Source organism: Scyliorhinus torazame, chromosome 2, assembly GCF_047496885.1.
Source record: "Scyliorhinus torazame isolate Kashiwa2021f chromosome 2, sScyTor2.1, whole genome shotgun sequence".
NCBI classification, from domain to species: domain Eukaryota; kingdom Metazoa; phylum Chordata; class Chondrichthyes; order Carcharhiniformes; family Scyliorhinidae; genus Scyliorhinus; species Scyliorhinus torazame.
In genome coordinates, this window is record NC_092708.1 from 216693540 (window position 1) to 216708696 (window position 15157).

Consider the following 15157-nt stretch of genomic DNA (forward strand, 5'->3'; position numbering starts at 1 on the left):
GTATAAAGATGAAAGCTTTTGCTCAGAGTAGGTGTTATCGTAGCAGAATAAAGATCAACACTGTCTGAAAGCAAAATAGTTGAATATGTTAATAGCAGAAAAAGAGGTCAGCACTGTCTGAAAGCAAAAACAAGAGAAAATATACAGATTGGCAGTTGGAGAAGAAAATTCAAAAAAGAGGGCAGAGTTCATGCTTTGAAATTGCTGAACTCAATGTAGACTCCAGATGGCTGTAAAGTGTCTAATCAGAAGTTAGGATACTGTTCCTAAAAAACCATATCTCTAAGGAAAATCACTTCACAATTTGACTTTGCAAAGAGCCCATGGTACATATATTCATTCACAAAGACCTATCCTCTATCGGCAAAAGGAAGATGTCCAGGCATTGTACCATTTTTGAATTATACAAAGTGCGGGACAATTATTTCCTGCATTTTCCAAAGCAATGCTTCAACCAATCAGAGCCCACTTGCCAACCAATCAGCACCCTTTTTCCTGCATTTTGATCTCTTGCTCCCTTTAAAATTGGTATTCTTGCATCTGTCCTGATGAGTGAAAGATGAAAAACTTTGTCAGCATGTCTCTTTTTTCAGCAATAAAGATAATTAATTGTAATCACTTCTCATATTTGTGAATAATACACAGGGGATATGGGGATGGGGTGGGGAAGTGGGCCTAGGCAGGGTCTATTTCGGAATGTCGGTACAGACTCAATGGGCCAAATGGCCTCCTTCTGCACTGGAAGGATTCCATGATTCTATGAACTTTTAAAATGAGGACCTGTACTGGCCGAGGCTATTCATGAATTGTTCTCAACCTTGCCTGAGGTGTGGTGATCCTCATGTTAAATCATCACTAGTCAGCTCTCCCCCTCAAATGGGAAAGCAGCCGATGGACATCTGGGACTATGGCAACTTTAGTTCTACCTGAGGAAAAAAAAAGATATACCAACAGTAATTTAGGGCAGCATGGTGATGCAGTGGTTAGCACTGCTTCCTTATGGCGCCGAGGACCTGGGTTCGATCCCAACCCTGGGTCACTGTCTGTGTGGAGTTTGCACATTCTCTCCATGTCTGCGTGGGTCTCAGCCCCAAAACCCAAAAAGATGTGTACGGTAAGTGAATTGGCCACGCTAAATTGCCCCTTTTATTGGAAAAAAAGAATTAGGTACTCTAAATGTGTTTATTTTTTAAATGAGGGGACTACTTCTAGAATTTGCCAAACTCTGCCCTCATGACTCAGTGGGTACCCAATGTAATACTGAGACCAGGTTTGATTCCTAGTCTATAGAGAGATAACTGACCTTGATTATACCAGCAACAGGTACAATTTTACAAATAGTCTCAGGACTTTTAGTCTAAAGAGCGGAAAATCAGCCAGAATTTCCACCCTCAATTATTATCCAACAATCCTTAGAAAGTAACGGGGGATCAGCCTCACCAGGAATGCCCTCTACAACTGAATAACCTACTGATATGCAATGTCTAAGCTCAATTCGGGGGTATACTCATAGTTGCTGGCATCAATGCAAGCGGGACAAATAAAACAACAGAATAAGATTTGCCAACTACAGAGCATTTTGATACTCTACTTGCAGTTAGAGTCGGATGACTCAAAGGTGCTGACCAGCTCAGGTTCTGAGTATGCACAATGGCCAGTTTTTAAGCCCAAAGCTTTTATTTTAGGCTCTCCAGGAAAATCTGACCTTCCTTCAAGCAGCAAGTCCTCTCTGTATGTGTTTCATCTGCTTCAGGTCAACAATGACTATCGACCAGGGAAAGCAATTAACTGGAGAGATTCCTGGAGTTACTTTGGTATCTGGGTTTGGAACATTGCTCAAAAGCAATGAAAGACACAGGTAAATTGACCAAAGACTTGGGAGTACTTAATCAGAAGTTCCCCTGAACACCAACAACAAAAATATGAACTGCCATTTCTGTGAACATCCACATCCTGCATTGAACTCTTCAGTCATGAGAGGCCCAACTGAAGATGATGATGATGATGAAATCATTGACAGCTTAGATCAACTGGAACCATGAGGAATCTATTACAAAACTTTATACAACGAGTCCTGTGCACTGTCCCCAAATAACATTACTGCTCAAAGACAATAGGCCTTGTAGACTAGTGATTGAAGCACCTGCTCAAAAACAGTCTGGTATTTTTGTGACTTTCCTATGAAGTAGTACCAAGGACACATGTTAACCAATCCATGGCAGGCAGGAGGGAGGTTTATACACCAAAAACTGAGGAATGTGTTCACAAACCAACCGATTTTCACACTGAATAAGTGTCCCATCTTGGAGATTCAAACATTTAATCATATTTAAATCAATCAAGTAGTTGAAGTTTGATTTAAATGTAACAATTGCCAGATTTTCCTGGGCTCAGGAAACTTCCTTGATGGCCAGGAGGAGCTGGAATATTTCCCCAGTTCCTGAAGCAAACCTTTGGGCTCCCTTCTACAAATTGCAGCCTCTAACTGCTGTCGTGATATGCAACTTCCCTCCACAATCCCCCATGGCATCATTCTCTCTCCCCAGTAACACCCCCACCCAACAAAATGACCATCCCCAACCCACAACCCCTGGCCTGTGATTGGCGGCATCCTGGCTGCAGCTTCCTGCCACTGGTTTTCCTGCTCGGCAGCCAGCCATCCAATGTGGTCAGTTGCTGGGTGTGAAACAGAAGTTCTAAAGGGGTCTTCAAATTGGTAGGATGTCCACATTTCTGGCATCACCTGATAGTCCCTGGAAGGATCAGGACCACTGACTTCTTCTGATTCCTCAGTCTCCCTTTCTGAAATCTCAGCAAGAGCCAGAGGCAATGAGAATGATCATGCCTTAAGAGAATAACTGGTGAATCAAACAGTCTCTTCAATGAGATTAGTCTTTTTTTTTTAATTTAGAGTACCCAATTCATTTTTTTCCAATTAAGGGGCAATTTAACATAGCAAATCCACCTACCCGGCACATCTTTGGTTTGTGGGGGTGAGACCCACGCAGACACAAGGAGCATGTGCAAACTCCACACAGACAGTGACCTGGAACCGGGTTCTCGTCAGGCAGCAGTGCTAACCACTGCACCAGCATACCGCCCCTTCAATAAGATTAGTCACCAGCCTGCATTCCCACTGAACAAACTTCTTTGCTCAGCAGAGTGCTGAGACGGTGGAACTCACTACCATAAGTAGTTGAGCTGAGTAGTATTGATGTTTAAGGGGAAAGGAATAGAAGGATATGGTTATAGGGTGAGATGAAGGCAGGTGGCAGGTGTCTTGTGCGGTGTTTGAGCCTATTGGGCCTTAAATACTATGTAATCCTATTTCGAGTGACAGGCAATAGCTGGCAGAGGTGCTGCTGCTTTTCCCAACAGAAAGAAATAGGATACATTAGCCTCCTGAATATGGCATTGCTTAGCATTCGGAAGATGCGAAGAAAGCAGAGTTTGTAATCACTGCTTCCGGACAGGATAGAATTTAAACATTTTTTGTGGAAGTGGGTCGGTGGTGAGGGAATACTTTTGACCAAAGTTTCAATGAATCTTGTTTGAATTGGAATTGACGCACCCCTCTGGTACTGCTGGCAACACATTGTGGATGCAACTCCCTCCCAAGCATTTACCTGCACCAGGTCCAGGCTCTTCATCTTCATCCAGAAGTACCAATCTGAAAACAAATGGAACCACATCAGATAGAGAAACCTTTGGATCATCCTACCAGTTTATATCATAGTTCACGAATCCTCCAACACCTGTACCAATAAACATTCGGAGTTCAGAAGGCTGACTTAATGTGCAAAAATGTCCCGGAGGATCAAAGAAATGTCCGGAATAACAGACATCAATCAAACAAAGCATCCTTGTCAGAACTCAAACTCGACCTCTTCATCCTTCTTGTGCATCTTTCAAACACCATCTCGCTCTACATCCTGGAAATCATTGTTCGTAATATCAGCAGATCATACTAAACAGGCTAAAGCCTGCAATAACAGTGGGCAAAAGTATTCCATTGTGCCCTCTAATCAGCAACAGTAATTATTAGCTTTATTTTATTTTTTTTAAATTAGAGTACCCAATTATTTTTTTTTTCAATTATGGGCCAATTTAGCGTGGCCAATCCACCTAGCCTGCACATCTTTTGGGTTGTGGGGGCGAGACCCACGCAAACACGGGGAGAATGTGCAAACTCTACATGGACAGTGACCCGGGGCCGGGATCAAACCCGGGTCCTCAGCGCCGTGAGGCAGCAGTGCTAACCACTGCGCCACCGTGCCGCCCCGGTTTATCTAGGAGTTACTTTTAGTCCCCCTTTTTGGTATTAAGTGTTTCCTCATTAGTCTCCTGTGTTTGTATGCCTCCTGCATGCTTTTGTATTCATTTCTGTGCATATCTTTCACTTTGTAGCTCGTTCTCATTTTATGTTTGTCCTTAGCACTCTATGTGCCTCTTGTGCTTTCTGTCTGCTTTATTCACGTCTTGATTGTTCTGAAAGTCCCAGAAAGTCCCTCTTTGAGGATGGCATGGAAATTAGCCAAAACACCCCTCCATTAGAATTTCTATGGTTCCAACTTCATGTCTGTGTCCTGCATCGATTTCCTTTGTCCTTCTTACTTGAAAGCCAGGTTAATAACGTTTCCTCCCATTCTTCCTTCACTTGTTTTTATCATTCTTTGCTTTCAGTTTGACTTTAGTTCTCTCCCATTCACTGCTATATGTGTCCTTGTTTCCTGTCCTTCATCTTTATATTGCACACTATTTCAATTCTGCAACACTCTATCTCGTCTTTCACTTGTCCCTCTCCCCGTTTTTCTCTCTCCCCTGGTCTTCATTTATTTTGTTCTCCTTTTTTTCAGTTTCTCTCTCTCCCTCACCTTCACATGTTTCTCTTGTCTACTTCTAAACGTTCTTTTATCCTCACTCCTCTTGTTGCCTCTCTTTCGTTTCTTGTCCTGCAACACGTTATGCTCTATTTCTTCCAACATTCAGCAGGATGGAAGCAGGAAGGAAAGAGGGAGGGAGGGATCTGATTGGGGCCTCAAATTTACAAAGAGGACAAGGAACTGCATCAGAATTTTTAAAAAAAAATTTGGTGTACCCAATTTTTTTCCAATTAAGGGGCAATTTAGCGTGGCCAATCCACCTACCCTGCACATCTTTGGGTTGTGGGGGTGACATCCACGCAAACACAGGGAGAATGTGCAAACTCCACATGGACAGTGACCCGGGGCTGGGATTGAACCCGGGTCCTCAGCGGCGTGAAGCAACAGTGTTAACCACTGTACCGTCTGGACCAGAATTTTAAGAACTGAGAGTGCAGGAGGAAAAAGGCATTCCTGGTCAATATTTATCCAACAACCACTATGTCTTAAGCAGACTATCTGGTCAGTTAACTCATTGCTATTCATCTGACCCGCCTGAGAGAGCAGATGAGACCACGTTTTAACATCGCATCCAACTCCAACAGTGCAATATTCACTCTGTATGCCACTGAAGTGTCAGTCTGGATTATGTGTTCAAGTCTTTGAAGTACAACTTGAACTCACAACCCTCTGACTCAAGATTACCACTAAACCAAGGCATGATGTGATCCACTCAGACCTGGAAATGAAGGGAGGGTAGACCAATAGCACTCCAGATTAATTTAAATCTGCACTCCTTGAACTTTAGGGAGTGAAAATGGAGGCCAGTGTAGAAGGAACAACCACGGTGGGAAAGAACTTCCTCCTCCTCCATACTCTTCCTCCTCTCTACATTCACACTGAGGGGAATGGACATTCAATTGACTACTTCAATACTTTTATTTCCAGGACCTCAAGGTGCTCAGTGTTTGAAACACTGGACTTTGTTCCAGTCATTTTCTCCTCCTAGAATCTAAAGCTTTAGAACATAGAATGATACAGCGCAGTACAGGCCCTTCGGCCCACGATGTTGCACCGAAACAAAAGCCATCTAACCTACACTATGCCATTATCATCCATATGTTTATCCAATAAACTTTTAAATGCCCTCAATGTTGGCGAGTTCACTACTGTAGCAGGTAGGGCATTCCACGGCCTCACTACTCTTTGCGTAAAGAACCTACCTCTGACCTCTGTCCTATATCTATTACCCCTCAGTTTAAAGCTATGTCCCCTCGTGCCAGCCATTTCCATCCGCGGGAGAAGGCTCCCACTGTCCACCCTATCTAACCCCCTGATCATTTTGTATGCCTCTATTAAGTCTCCTCTTAACCTTCTTCTCTCCAACGAAAACCAAGTCCATCAGCCTTTCCTCATAAGATTTTCCCTCCATACCAGGCAACATCCTGGTAAATCTCCTCTGCACCCGCTCCAAAGCCTCCACGTCCTTCCTATAATGCGGTGACCAGAACTGTACGCAATACTCCAAATGCGGTCGTACCAGAGTTCTGTACAGCTGCAACATGACCTCCTGACTCCGGAACTTAATCCCTCTACCAATAAAGGCCAACACTCCATAGGCCTTCTTCACCACCCTATCAACCTGGGTGGCAACTTTCAGGGATCTATGTACATGGACACCTAGATCCCTCTGCTCATCCACACTTTCAAGAACTTTACCATTAGCCAAATATTCCACATTCCTGTTATTCCTTCCAAAGTGAATCACCTCACACTTCTCTACATTAAACTCCATTTGCCACCTCTCAGCCCAGCTCTGCAGCTTATCTATATCCCTCTGTAACCTGCTACTTCCTTCCACATTATCGACAACACCACCGACTTTAGTATCGTTTGCAAATTTACTCACCCACCGTTCTGCGCCTTCCTCTAGGTCATTGATAAAAATGACAAACAGCAACGGCCCCAGAACAGATCCTTGTGGTACTCCACTTGTGACTGAACTCCATTCTGAACATTTCCCATCAACCACCACCCTCTGTCTTCTTTCAGCTAGCCAATTTCTGATCCACATCTCTAAATCACCCTCAATCCCCAGCCTACCGTGGGGAACCTTATCAAACGCTTTGCTGAAATCCATATACACATCAACTGCTCTACCCTCGTCTACCTGTTCAGTCACCTTTAATACCTAACCTCCGCATGTCCAATCATTAGTTCCCATTTTACTTGGTTTCTTCTTTGCTTTTGTTAATACTAATGGTCCTTTGGCCTATTCTCTTGGTATCTAAATAATTTGCTTTTGATAAGCATCTAATATTCTTTATAATGATTCTTCTTAATGGGGAAATGTGAGAGATCCTACAGCAAATAATAAAACAAAGCAAGGCACTTTAAAACAATATACAACTATTTTGATTAACATAAGTACACCATCAAGCTAAATGGCAACATCCAATTATTTACACAGTAAAAATGAAAAGCTTATTGTTGTGGCTTCCAGTCTAAAATGGTGGTGAGGAGGGGGTAATAAAAATACTTTTGAGATTATGACCTTGCTTTGAATAAAACAATTATTTGGTATGTGACCAGAGTCTTTGATTCATGACTTTGGTCTTCAGTAAGACTATCAGTGTGGTAACTGTCGGTGTACTGCTGCCTTGACCATTACCTGGCAAACAACAAAAGGCTGTCAATGTCTTTCATCCTGCTTCTTGGGCACCTCTTACAACCAGTTCATGAAAAAAAAGTGGAAAGTCAGGAAATGAGTGGAGGCAGGGGAAATCTAAATGTACCTTTCCCGCCCCCAAAAAGCTTCCATGTTATTCCCTGAATTACCTCAGTGCATCTTATCGCAATTCTAGACTACTCTATGGTCAAAGATGTTCCAGAGTGGAATAAGGCTAGCGACTAAACTGAAGACCAAAGAGATTACCCCATACTTTCAGTAACTTGATATTCCACTACTGAGAACAGAAACTATTCGTTCTTGCACAGTAGCCACTTTTTAAAAAGGAAACTGATCATTTAAATCAAATTAGATCATTGCACACCTGGTGGAAAAAGAATAAACTAACAAGTAATTTATAAGTTGCTGAGGCAACCCTTTGAGGACTACAATAATACCTCAACGTTTCAAAGTCAGAAACAGTGTAACAAGATCACCATTTTTATCTTTGTCTTGGAAAACATTCCTTCATTTATATTTAACTTACTATATACAAGTTCTAGAACAGTACAGCACTGTATAGGCCCTTCGGCCCACGATGTTGTGCCGACCATTTATCCTAATCTAAGATCAACCTAACCGACACCCCTTCAATTTAATGCTGTTCATGTGCCTGTCCAAGAGTCACTTAAATGTCCCTAATGACTCTGACTCCACCACCTCTGCTGGCAGTGCATTCCACGCACCCACCCTCTCTGTGAAAAGAACCTACCTCTGACATCTTATAACACTTATCAATAGAATTTCTTCTTTATATCTCTAAGTGTTCCTCCCTATTACTTCTTAAAAAGTGTGTACATGCATATGTCCAGTAGGATCAGATGTCTTCCAGTATTTCATCCTAAAGAGCATTCTTCTGTGAAAATCCAGAGTGCTGACTACTCAACCAAGGAAGGCAAGACAGCTAAGCCCCACCTTGAGGAATCTGGACGGAGTAGATAGCGACAAGCTGTTCCTACTTATGAAAGGATCATGAACGAGAGGGCACAGATTCAAAGTACTTTGCAAAAGAAGCCAAAGTGATTAGGGTCTGGAATGCACTGCCTGAAAGTGTGGGGGAGGCATGTTCAATCGGGGCATTCAAACGGTGAATGAGCCAATTTGAAGTGAAAGAATGTGTAGGGTGATGTGGAGAACACAGGAGAATGGCATTAAATTAATTGGTCATTGGGAGAGCTGCTGCAGATATGATGGGCCAAAAGGCCTCTGTACTGTACATTCTCACTGTCACGATTCTAGTCTCCATCCAGTATTCATGCACAGGCGCATTCAAGCAGCAGTTGCTGGACTGTGATCATGAGAAGAAACTCTGGCTCTTTCTCCATTCCTCAGTGTTATAACCTGCCTGCTTACCATTGGCTGGGGACTAATGACAATCCCACAATCCTGTGGGAGTATGAGCTTCCCCAATGAGGGGGGCGGAGAAATCATTAGCAGACTCCCTGTAGAAATAAAGCTGGCCAGTTTGGAAACAGCAGGAAGGAGTGAGCAGCAAGCGAAGTTGCTGTTGTAATGTGTTATTGTAAATAAATGTTATTTCTTTGTATCCTTAAAACTCGTGCTGGATTCTTCGTGGCCCTCACAAAAGTGGCGACGAGGGTTAAAGTGAATAGCTGTCTACACTGCTGAAGACACCTCCCTGGATTTTTGTTGAATACAGGTTGGAAGTTGTTTTCTATTACACCATGCCTCTGTACGGACATTTGGATGATTTTGATGCTGCGCTGGAAAGCTGGAACCAGTACGCACAACGGATGCGTTACTATTTCCGGGCAAACAATATCACCGAAAACGAGTGCCAGGTGGTCATATTGCTCACCGCCTGCGGCCCGCATACGTTTAGGGTAATTAGGAGTCTTGCGTACCCAGCTGTGCCGGACACCAAAACATTTGATGAACTTGTGAATTTAGTGGGGCAACATTTTAAGCCAACCCCATCCACAATAGTCCAACGTTACCGGTTTAATACCGCTGAGAGGACCCCAGGAGAATCCCTTGCCGACTTTCTATCCAGGCTATGCAGGATTGCTGAGTACTGTGACTATGGTGAGACCTTGTCAGAAATGTTACGCGACCGTTTGGTTTGCGGTATTAACAATGCGGCTACCCAGAGAAAGTTGTTAGCTGAGCCAACATTGACATTTCAAAAGGCCATTCAAATAGTATTGTCCCGAGAGAGCGCAGAACGAGGCGTGCAGGAGCTACAGGGAATGGAGGTGCATGCCTTGGGGTGCAACGCCTTCCGTCCGAAAACGTCCCCCCGCACTCCTGCGGTACCTTGGGCGAGGCGACGTCCAGATCGACGCCAGTGGCCGTCGGACATTCCTCCCCGAAGGGAGCCTTCTCCAGAACCAATGGATGAAGAGCCATGTCCGTGACAGACTTGTAGGCGCCGACCCCGTCGCGGACGCCGGTCCTGGCGCCGTCGTTCCGACCGAAACTGGGACCAGCCCAGGGGCCGTACCTTCCATGTGGATGAACCTGCGGCGACTACTCCTGAGGACGTGGAGACGGAGGACGACTGCCTGCAGCTGCATTATGTGGCAGCTCCCCGTGTGGCCCCCATTAAGGTGACAGTATGGGCCAATGGTCACCCGCTTGAGATGGAGTTGGACACTGGCGCAGCGGTCTCAGTGATCGCCCAGAGGACATTCGACCGCATCAAGCAGGGTATACAGACCCTTACATTAACCGCCACACAGGCCAGGTTGGCCACCTACACGGGGGAACCATTGGACATTGCAGGAACTACGATGACCCCTGTTGTTTATGGGCGCCAGGAGGGGCGTTTCCCACCTATCGTGGTGCGCGGCCATGGGCCCAGCCTGTTGGGTAGGGACTGGTTGCGCCATTTGCGGTTGCAGAGGCAGTACATCCTCCAAACAGTTTCTGGAGGGTTGACTGAGGTGCTAGGACGATACCCAGATGTATTCCAGCCCAGTTTGGGGAAAATAAAAGGGGCCGGAGCCCATATCCAAGTCGAACCAGGAGCCACGCCGCGCTATTTCCGGGCGCGCCCGGTGCCTTATGCTTTGCTCAAGAAGGTAGAAGGGGAGCTCACTCGTTTGGAGACTTTGGGTATTATCAGGCCCGTCCGTTTCGCTGACTGGGCAGCACCAATTGTACCTGTAATGAAGCCAGATGCCACAGTTCGCTTGTGCGGTGACTATAAACTTAGTGAATACGGCTTCCCAACTCGACCGATATCCAATGCCTCGCATAGAGGATCCCGACGCGAAGCTTGCAGGCAGACCCTCGTTCACAAAATTAGATGAGTCACGCCTACCTACAGTTGGAGCTGGACCCTGCCTCCCGACCATATGTGACGATTAATACAAACCGGGGCCTGTATGAATATACACGTTTGCCCTTTGGAGTATCCTCTGCCTGCGCTATTTTTCAACGCGTTATGGAGGGCATTTTGAGAGGTTTTCCACGTGTCGCTGTCTACTTAGATGACGTTTTGATCACAGGGACGTCGGAGCAGGGACATTTGGAAAATCTGGAGGCTGTCCTTAGATGCTTTTCAGAGGCTGGAGTCCGTTTACGTCGCACAAAACGTGTCTTTCAAGCGAAGGAAGTGGTCTACCTGGTGGTTATCGGGTGGACCGCAAAGTTTTGCACCCCGTCGCAGAGAAGGTGGGCGCGATTCAACAGGCCCACGCCCCGCCTGACACTTCGCATCTTCGTTCTTTTCTCGGCCTCGTAAACTATTACGGGAAGTTCCTCCCCAATCTGGCAACTACGCTGGCCCCGTTGCACCTTCTGCTAAAGAAAAATCACACCTGGGTTTGGGGTCAGCCGCAAGAAACCGCTTTCCGGCGGGTAAAACAACAATTGTCGTCGTCTGGGTTACTAACCCACTATGATCCTAGAAAGCCTTTGCTCGTCACGTCATGCATTCCCGTATGGTATTGGGGCTGTCCTGTCCCACAAAGATGGAGAACAGGGCTGAGCGACCGATAGCTTTCGTCTCCCGCACATTGACTGCAGCGGAAAAAAAGTACGCGCAGATCGAGAAGGAGGGCCTGGCAGTGGTCTTTGCGGTGAAACGTTTCCACCAGTACGTGTGTGGTCGCCACTTCACTATCGTGACTGACCATAAGCCTCTGCTGGGACTTTTCAGAGAGGATAAGCCAATACCGCCCATTGCTTCTGCACGGATCCAGCGCTGGGTTTTGTTGCTCGCATACGAGTATTCTCTGGAGCACAAACCAGGAATGCAGAAAGCGAATGCCGACGCACTGAGCCTTTGTCGACTGGCCCCATGTCAACCCCCACGACCGGTGACGTGGTTGCAACCCTAAATTTTATGGACATCTTGCCTGTCACGGCATCACAGATCCGTGAATGGACCCAGAAGGAGCCAGTCCTGTCAAAGGTTCGGCACATAGTCCTGTATGATGGGCAGCATAGACAGCTCCCAGGCGAGTTGCAGGCATTTTCCTCCAAGCTGTCAAGAATTCAGTGTGGAAGACAGCATCCTTTTGTGGGGAGGCGTGTGATTGTCCCGGAAAAAGGACAGGAGCTGATACTAAGAGACTTGCACAATGGGCATCCGGGCGTGACCAAGATGAAAATGTTGGCCCGGAGTTATGTCTGGTGGCCAGGCCTCGACACCGACATTGAGAAGGTGGCCCAAAACTGCTCCATTTGCCAGGAGCATCAGAAGCTTCCGCCGGCCGTGCCCCTACATCACAGGGAATGGCCAGGGCAGCCTTGGGCGCGCTTGCATGCGGATTTCGCCGGCCCTTTTCCATGTTCCTTTTATTAATCGACGCCCAGTCTAAATGGCTAGAGGTGCATAAGATGCTAGGCACAACGTCCTGCGCAACAATTGAGAAGATGCGTTTGTCTTTTAGTACGCATGGCCTCCCCGAGGTGCTGGTCACGGATAACGGCACTCCATTCACAAGTGAGGAGTTTGCGAGGTTCATGAAGATGAACGGCATACGCCATATCCGCACTGCCCCTTACCACCCGGCTTCAAATGGGTTGGCGGAGCGCGCAGTGCAGACATTCAAACGAAGCCTAAAAAAGCAGTCTTCCAGGTCAATGGACACAAGGCTGGCTCGCTTTTTGTTTTCGTATAGGACCACCCCCCATGCGGTGACTGGGGTAGCTCCCGCAGAACTCCTAATGGGCCGGAGACTTCGCACCCGCCTTAGCATGGTTTTCCCGGACATTGGCGCAAAAGTACACCGCACACAAGAACAGCAGGGACATGGTTTTTCTCGGCATCGGCCGATTCGGCAGTTTGCGCCCGGTGACCCAGTGTTTGTTCGGAATTTTGCTGGTGGTGCCCAGTGGGTCCCTGGCGTAATCTTTCACCAAACGGGCCCTATATCTTACCAGGTGCAAGCCCAGGGTCGTCTCCAGCGCAAACATGTAGACCACGTTCGGTCCAGAAGACTATCCCTTCCAAAGATTCCCCGCCCCAGGAGCTCATTTCTACAGCCACAGAGACATGAGACAATGGAAAGTAGTCCTCACAATCTTCCTCTGGCGCCTCACTCAAAGCCTGCACGGGTCGTTACAGAACCGCGTGGAGATAGAGACGCCGAGATGACAGAGGCAGTAGACTCTGACTCCGAGATGAAGACGCAGGACGCATCAGAGGGGGAATCCTCGTGCCCACGGGCCGTGGATGTACAACCGTTACGCCGTTCATCACGGGAGCACCGCTCTCCGTCCCGTTACACGCTGCCCGATCCAGCGCCTCGTGCAAATGGTGTCCGGCCTGCGGCAAAACGAGTCCGACGCCCTCCTTCGCCAGGGTCTTCGGTGGATTCCTTGGACTTTGGGGGGGGGGATGGATGTTATAACCTGCCTGCTTACCATTGGCTAGGGACTAATGACAATCCCACAATCCTGTAGGAGTATGAGCTTCCCCAATGGGGGGGGGGGGGGGGGGGGGAATCATTAGCAGACTCCCTGTATAAGTAAAGCTGGCCAGTTTGGAACCAGCAGGAAGGAGTGAGCAACAAGTGAAGTTGCTGCTGCTGTTGTGTATATATATATGTTATTGTAAATAAATGTTATTTCTTTTTATCCTTAAAACTCGTGCTGGATTATTCGTGGCCCTCACAAAACTCAAGCTTAGAGTTACCTACCTTCTGCTCCAGCTGAGATGAACAAACCCCAGGACAGCCTGGCGAATCACATCAGGGACCATTTTCGCAAATCAGAAATAACAAGTACAATGCACATCATTGCATCTCCAAGATGCAAAATACAAGCAAGATTTTAATAAATATTCCATACAATTTGCAGCAGCAATAGAGCCTAAAAAAGACAAAGATGCTTCACTCCCATCACAAAGAAAATGGCCTACAACCTTTTCTCACTCTGGACTTGCTTTCCCGTATGGCAGTGATTTTCACAATATAAACACTATTTGTGATCCTCGAACCCTTCATCTGAAATGCTTGGCAGATAGCATTCCATGTGCCCACAGCTTGGATTGATGCCAAGTCTGGTCCAGATGATCATTGCTATTTTCTTTTCATGCTCTCCAGCAAGGGGATGCTACTCCAGTTTAGTTACCTCAGCTCCCAAACAATACTTATAAAGGTTGGACGTGGGATGATTGAACTTGTAGTTTATTTTTGCCTCCATTTCACAAATGCCCCTGTATCCCCGTCTCTGCGTGGGTTTCCGCTAGGTGCTCCGGTTTCCTCCCACAGTCCAAAGATATGCAGATTAGGTGGATTGGCCATGCTAAATTGCCCTTGGTGTCCAAAAAGGTTAGGTGGGGTTGCTCAGTTACAGGGATAGGCTGGAGGTGTGGTCTTAGGTAGGGTGTTCTTTCCAAGGGCCGGGGTAGACCCGATGGGCTAAATGGCCTCTTTCTGCACTGTAAATTCTATGATTCTATTCAGCTTTTCCACATTAAATGAATTTTATCAACACAGTTACAAAGTCATGGCGATGGAAGACTCTAAGCCAGAGATCAGGCCAACTTGGAGAACAGCAGAAAGTATATAATAATAATCTTTATTGTCGCAAGTAGGCTTACATTAATACTGCATTGAAGTTACTGTGAAAATCCCCTAGTCACCACATTCCGGCACCTGTTCGGGTACACAGAGGGAGAATTCAGAATGTCCAAATTACCTAACAGCACATCTTTCGGGACTTGTGGGAGGAAACCGGAGCTCCCGGAGGAAACTCACGCAGACACGGGGAGAACATGCAGACTCTGTACAAACAGAGATGCAATAATGATTGAAGAGGCTGGAAACAGACATTGCTGAGACAGACAGTGCTTTGGAAGGGTAGATCCCCTGTGTGAGCACTGGAGGGTAAACAACACAGACAACTCTCAGTGTAAGGGAAGCAGGTGAGTCAGCTCCAGGTCCATGTGGAGGTGTCGATGTTTGGTGAGAGAGGAGTAGGTGAAACAATCCTGATACAAATTGATAAATATGATGATAATACCACTGGGTGGTCCCTAACTAAATTTCCCACCTAGAAAATCCCTGATCTTTCTTTCTATACAGTCAAAACTACATCACGTAGTATCATTATTAGGAATTCAGAAGTTTGTTACCTACTAAAAATGATT

The 15157-nt window shown here is 46.3% G+C and overlaps 1 protein-coding gene across 4 annotated transcripts in view; it reads right to left on the minus strand.

The window, feature by feature from the left end:
• ical1 (islet cell autoantigen 1-like) overlaps positions 1-15157 on the minus strand; it is a 324958-nt gene that overhangs the window by 125292 nt on the left and 184509 nt on the right. For all 4 annotated transcript variants that reach the window (XM_072483779.1, XM_072483797.1, XM_072483788.1 and 1 more), the window contains one exon: positions 3627-3670. In XM_072483779.1, coding sequence (XP_072339880.1) covers positions 3627-3670 — 44 coding nt within the window. The remainder of the gene's footprint in view (positions 1-3626; positions 3671-15157) is intronic.